This window comes from Magnolia sinica, chromosome 17, assembly GCF_029962835.1.
Source record: "Magnolia sinica isolate HGM2019 chromosome 17, MsV1, whole genome shotgun sequence".
Taxonomy (NCBI): domain Eukaryota; kingdom Viridiplantae; phylum Streptophyta; class Magnoliopsida; order Magnoliales; family Magnoliaceae; genus Magnolia; species Magnolia sinica.
The window spans coordinates 70,014,123-70,020,762 of NC_080589.1; the positions used below are offsets into that span (position 1 = coordinate 70,014,123).

Genomic DNA, 6,640 nt, shown 5'->3' on the forward strand with positions numbered 1-6,640 from the left:
TTAAGGAAATTCATACTTATACATAGAGAGGATAATATCTGCCTTAGCTTAATAATTCAAGCTAGACATGAACTTGTACAATCACAAAAACCACAATCCAAAGCCATTAAGAAAATCCAACCCCTTTTCAAACTTTTGCTGTCTTCACAACTATAGGACTCCTCACGTAGTGCATACCATCAGACCATATCAGCTTCCCAAATACATATTCACTAGCCACACCACCTTCCTTGGCCTGTAGACTCACCTTGAATGTTTTCTCTTCACCAATCTTCTCAAATTTCAAGCTCATGGGCTCGATCGACACAGAAATTCCTGACGGAGAATCGATGTGGGCTGTATACGTGCTTGGTTGGCCCACGTTCTTTACCGTCCGGCTCACGGTGGTGACGCCAGCGAGATCTGGAATGGTTATAGAAGGATAATTGAAGTTCAAGAGATTTAGGGAACTGGGACTACATGAGTATGGTTGTTGGGTAAAATTTGCAAACTGGGTCTGGTTGTATCCGATGGCGCATAAGAAATTCAAGTAGTCCTCGATGGTTAGGTCATACACTAAACCAGGGTCCACGGCATGGTTTGGATCCACATGTCCTGCACCGTAGCTGAAAGGGTTGGCCCTAGATAAGGAAGAGTTGCTCAGGGGCCCTCCTATGTTGTCTTCTGTTTGTGCAGTGGTCATGATGGCTGATCTGATCGCTGATGGGCTCCATTCCGGGTGGACCGTCTTGAGAAGGCCGGCAATGCCAGCAATATGAGGACAAGACATGGACGTCCCAGATATTATGCTGAAGAGAGCTCGACGTGGATCGGAAGGGAGATTGCTAGGTCCGGTGAACTGGGTGTAGGCTGCAAGGACATTGACTCCTGGTGCGGTAATATCCGGCTATAGAAATTAAAACAAAAAAAAAGTTTAAAAAAAAAAGAAAAAGAAAAAGAAAAAGTAGTGAATGAGAAATTAACCTTTTACACGGATAAAAAACACCCATTGGCTTTTTTTCATTAGATAAAAATGACAAGAAATTATGGTCCATTTCAAATTTTCTCTCTTTTGGGTGTGATTGGCTTTTGGGATAATTGTAAACACTCTCCATATGCTGAAATTTAAAAACACCCTCCTCTGTTAGTGAATGAAAAGGGGGAAAAAAAAAAGGAAAATTAAATAAATAAAGAAAAGGAAAAAGAGAAGAGAAAAAACCTTACCTACGTGTTGGAACGACAATCATGTATAAATGGAAAGCGTGGTGCGCCACACCCCACCGACATCATAGTGTTTTGATGTTACGAAGTTCTGTGAGGCCCATCATGTTGTAAGTGTTATATCCACACTGCCAATCCATTTTGCGAGATCATTTTAGGGCATGGTTTCAAAAAATGAGGCAGATTCGAAGCTCAAGTGGACCACACCAAAGAAAGCAGTGGGATGACCACCACAGTTTGAAACCCTCCTAAGGTCCACTAATGTTTATTTGTCATCCAACTTGTTCATAAGATAACACATACCTGGATGAAGAGGAAACAAAAATATCATCTTGATCCGAAACTTCTACTGCCCTCAATTCCCGTTGCTTTTTGTGTAGTGCACTTGAGGTTTCGATCTGGCTTTTTTATTTTTTGGCTTATGTCCAACAATAATTTCGTAAAATAAACAGTGTAGATATAAAACATACATCACGGTGTAGTATACAAAACTTGATGACGTCAGCACACCACCAGAGTCATGGTCACACCAGCCAATCCGCTTTCATAAATATCCGCGGTTGGATCAGCCTGATTCATGGGGTCTTGTTCTCTTGAATTGATTCTAGTCGTTTTAAAATATATGTATTGATTCTACTGATTCTAAAATTTCATTATTAATTTTTTTTTAAAAAACATCATTTGTATATAATATTGAATTTAGTCAAAGTAAGAGTCGTTCGAGTCTTCTAGTTGACTTGATCCAACTAGACAACAAGGGTAGTTGAGTTTAGGGTTTTTGAGATATGGATAGGTCTAGCCTACTCAAAAGTATCGTTTTTGCGTGGAACATCATTGCCCGATGTGAATCTAAGGTGTGATCAGGGGTGCACACGTAACTGGTGGAACGGTAAACCACACCGGAACTGACCTGACTGCATGGTTTGGTCTCATAGTTCCGGTTCCAAAAATCAAAGAACTAGTTAGCTTGGTTCAGTTCTTGGTTTGGGGTTCTGTAGAGCCGAACCTGACCGTAAATTAGACCGTAGAGCCAAACCTTGGACCCGAACCTTGAATCGGACACCTCGGCCAATAAAAATTTAAATTCTAATTTTAAAAAAATATATATATAATCAGGGAAAAAAAAAAAAAAACTATAATTTTTCTTTATTCTCTCCCTCTTTGGTGGCTTCTGTATCTCTCAAGAACCATGCGATTGAACTGGATTATAAAAAAACACGCAATTGGGTTGGATTATAAAAATAAACGACATTCATAGCATTTTAGCACTCACCTTGAGAATCTCTGGTGTGATCGAATTGGGCCCCTGTGATGAGAATGCAGCCATGGTTGGTGCGGGCTTAGTTCCGAGCTCTGTGGTTGGCCGCGTAATGTAAGCCATTGGCAATACAGTGGATCGATTGTAGGACAATATGGCAACTTGGCTGTCCCCAGCGATATCTGTGGCTGGGAGGACGTGAGGGTGGGCCTGTACTTCGGTACGGGGCCCATTCATTATTATCACCCCCACACCACCCGCCCGTTTGACTTCATTGCCCTTTTCTACACTAGTGATTAATCCAGCGGTGCAGGCAACGATCTTTCCTGTTACCTTCTGAGGATCAAGGGACTCCGGTAGGCAGAAAAAGGCATCAGAAACCGTTGAATTGGTGGATACAGCATCAATGGATATGACCAATGGATACGATTTGTCGGCAGGAAGGGCTGTTGTCGAGAGGCTCTGTCCCTTGATGCGCTTGTTATTGCCGAGCTGAACGTATGATGGGAATTCCCTGTCCATTGTGCTGGCCCCTACAGTCATGATCCAAGGGGCCAGATTCGAAACTGTTCCATTACGTGGGCCCGAGTTCCCGGCCGAGCAGACGACGAGGATACCGTTCATGACAGCATGGAACGATCCTATCTTAATACCACTTCTAAGGTAGTCACGGGGTGGCCCACCAAGGGAGACGGATAAGACGTCGACGCCGTCATGGATAGCGGCATCAAAGGCTGCGATGATGTCCGCGTCGGAGCAGCTGGGCCAGCAGACTTTGTATGCTGCCACACGGGCACTGGGTGATCCGCCTTTCGCTGTACCGTTGGCATAACCGAAGATGTTTGCTCCAGGGACGAAGCGACCGCCGGCCGTTGAGAGGGTGTGGGTCCCATGGCCATTGGTGTCACGTGCCGTTGAGAGTGTGGCGTTGATTGGGCCATGTCGGGCCTCATAGCCTTTCTTAAAGTATCTCGCTCCGATCAGCTTCCTGGTGAATTCATCCGTTACATCGATCAGATATTGTCCGTATCATAACTAAAGATGCATCTTCTTTTTCGAAATCGGACTGCGTACCGAGTAAACTCTGTTGGGCCCACCGTGAATCCAAGTGGTTTATCCACGCCGTCCATCCGTTTTTACATATCATTTTATGTGTTTACCCTAAAATTGAAGTATATCTAAAGCTCAAGTAGACCATACCACAAGAAACAGTGGAAATAATGATTTCTACGGTTGAAACCTTTCTAAAACTTCAGTGATGTGTTTAAAAGATCACACGGACTTGGATGAAAAGAAACATCAGCTTCATCTAAAACTTCTGTGGCCTCCAATAACTTTTCAACGGTAGACGTTCAATTAACACTGTTTCCGGTGGTGCGGTGGACTTGTTGGATATGCTTCCGTTTTTTTTTTTTTTTCGAAAAATAATGGATGAGGGCATCTGAATCACTTCACGCATCTAAGAGCGTCTGCGATACTCTAGAAAAAGGTAGAAACTTTATTTGGTAAAACCAAAGTCCCCTGGTAAAATGGGGAGTCCACGACAAATATATAGAAGCAAAAGAAAGCAAGTAGATGAGAGAAAATTACCTATTACAGCGAACTCCGCCCTCACTATCACATGATCCCTTCCACCTCGCTGGAATGGGCCCCATTCCATCGTCATTGAAGCTCTCTGATTCCGGCCAAACGCCAGTATCAAGATTACCAATAATGATATCCTCACCAAACCTCGCCTTCCGCCATAATGATCCGTCAGGAATCTCACCGTTCATCTCTAGTTCCAGGAACTCCCACGACCGAGTCGTGTGTACCTCCACCATCTCGTTCAAGAAAATCGATACAACGTCCGGATGCTTTGATATCTCATTGGCTTCGTCCACTTCTAAGTTCGCAGCAAAACCGTTCACATGGTTCGTGTAGGAGTAGAAGATGGCATTTTTCGCCTTCTCTTTGCTCCCGACAAACGATTCCAAGAACTCACGGTGGGAGCTCGTGACATGTTCATAGTCGAATGAAGAAGGTTGGAAGCCATGGGAATGGGCTCCAAAATACACCACATAAGATTTCTTCTCGCTAGCAAATGTGGGTGTTTGGAAGAAAGAAGAAACAAATATCAGAAGAAGGAAAAGGAGCTTTGTAGGTACCATGGCCTTTTCTTCTTCTTCTTCTTCTTCTTCCTTTTTTTTTTTTTTTTCTCTCTCTCTCACTCACCTCAATGAGCCTTCTTATAATGGCTCCATGTGGCATAAGCGTAAATCAATCAATATCGTCCAAAATGGTGGGCTAGCTCCATTGTGAATGGAGCATGGGTGCCGAAAGGTCACGCTGATCAGATTTATAGTTAATGAATGTGATTAGATGTTTAAGGTTGTACAATCAGTGTGTTTTCCGACAGTACCCCTGCCCTGGTGGACCCCACAATTTGGGCGGCAGGGATAAGCATGTATGGCGTCCATGTGCTGGGTAGATGAGTCATCACCACTTGAAATAATATGGTTGTGAGCTGACGAAGGGGAGGGTTTGTTGAGGTCGATCACAGTCTTCCTTGTTCCATAAATACCTTAAATCTACTATGTGGTATTGACCACGGAAGAAAATAAGAAATTTCTAAGAAAGTTTATCGATTGAATCAATAAAGAAAAATGAGTTTAACCTTTTTAAATAATTCTAAACAATCCTAAAATCATAATTAAAAGACTCCTAATCAAACTAGGAAACAAATTCTAAAAAATGCATAAAATCCTGCGCCCGACGACCTGTCATTAACCGGTCAAATTGATCGAGTGAAATAGCCCAAATATATATCTAGAGAATAAATTTGAAAATTAAGAGAATTTTGACCTATCAAACTGGATTTCGACCTGTTAATCAGATCTGTCGACCTATCGAAATAGACAGAAAACATCTAGTGAAAGTTCTAATAATTATTTTGGTAATTCTGGTCCAATTTCAACTTGTCGACCCAATTGGTCAACCGGTCGAATTAGCCTGACTATTGTCGATCTTTCTTGGCATCTTTTCTTTGATCTATCATCGCCTTAAATGAATCTGCGACTCGTTCTACAATAGTCTCCTCTACTTCAAAAAAACTCGTCCTCGAGTTATTCGTCGGATTCAATACATGATACTCGAACAAATCCATCATGTTAAATGTGCATGAAATCTCCATATCTTTAGGAAGATTAACAACGTAAGCATTGTCATTGATCTTACAGAGGATAGGTACTAGTCCAATCTTCTTATTCTTTAGCTTACTATACGTCCTGCTCGGAAACCTTTCCTTGGGTAGATGAACCATCACATGATCACCCACATTGAAAGCCTTCATACACTGATGTGTGTCAGCTCGTTCTTTATACTTGCTGTTGGATGCCTTCAACTGGGCTTGAACATCAGCGTGTACACTTATGATACGGTCCTCCATGTGTTCTGTAGTAATGCTCACATTTGCTAGTTTGGGCAATGGAACCAAATTAAGTGTATGTTTAGTGACGCAGGGATAAACGTGATAGGTCAAGCACCATCTTCCTCAATAGGATAACTGTTCCGAATCCACGGAACTTCTCTAGACTCCTCACAAAGGCTTCTTGAATCTGCGAGAAAGAAAGCAAGCAAAATAGAAAATAAATTCTATAAAATTCAAAATTGATTAATGAATGAAATAAACGAGTTCACAACCTTTTAAATAGGGATATCAAGCAATGGGAGAGAAATCAGAAGCAAACTGCAACTAAAACTCCTAAAATTCTCAACTTACTATTTATAGACGGTCGTGATGTCTACTAGTGCGCAAGGTTTTTGGCCAAAAATAGTGTCCTATTTGGCTTCACCAAGCTATTCTCCTAATTATTCTAAGCTCTTTTCGCATTGCGTGCAACTCCTAAAGCCCAACAAATGAAGAGTTATAATCAAACTAAAACTTATTATATATTTATAGTAAAAACGGAATTAAAATAGGGAAACGACCATCGACCCAGGGGTATTTCATAAATTCATCTTACGTAACTCGGCATAGCGGGGTTGGGTGGCTAAATTAGCTCGTTTTACCCCAAAATCATATATTTTACGCCCGATAACTCATTCCGAATTGTGAGATATGCTTAATCTAAGGTCCGACGGTCTGAATCACTTTTATTGTTAACCGAGCCTTTTCTGATCCATCTTGGCCATGAAACTGTC

At 41.9% G+C, this 6,640-nt stretch overlaps 1 protein-coding gene across 1 annotated transcript; it reads right to left on the minus strand.

The window, feature by feature from the left end:
• LOC131231425 (subtilisin-like protease SBT5.3) lies at positions 1 to 4,655 on the minus strand. The gene is made up of 3 exons (XM_058227597.1): positions 4,049 to 4,655; positions 2,474 to 3,446; positions 1 to 886 (listed from the first exon to the last, which is right to left on the minus strand). The coding sequence occupies exons 1-3, from the start codon at positions 4,606 to 4,608 to the stop codon at positions 128 to 130; spliced, it is 2,292 nt and encodes a 763-aa protein (XP_058083580.1). The 5' UTR covers positions 4,609 to 4,655; the 3' UTR covers positions 1 to 127.
• Between the last annotated feature and the right edge of the window lie 1,985 nt (positions 4,656 to 6,640).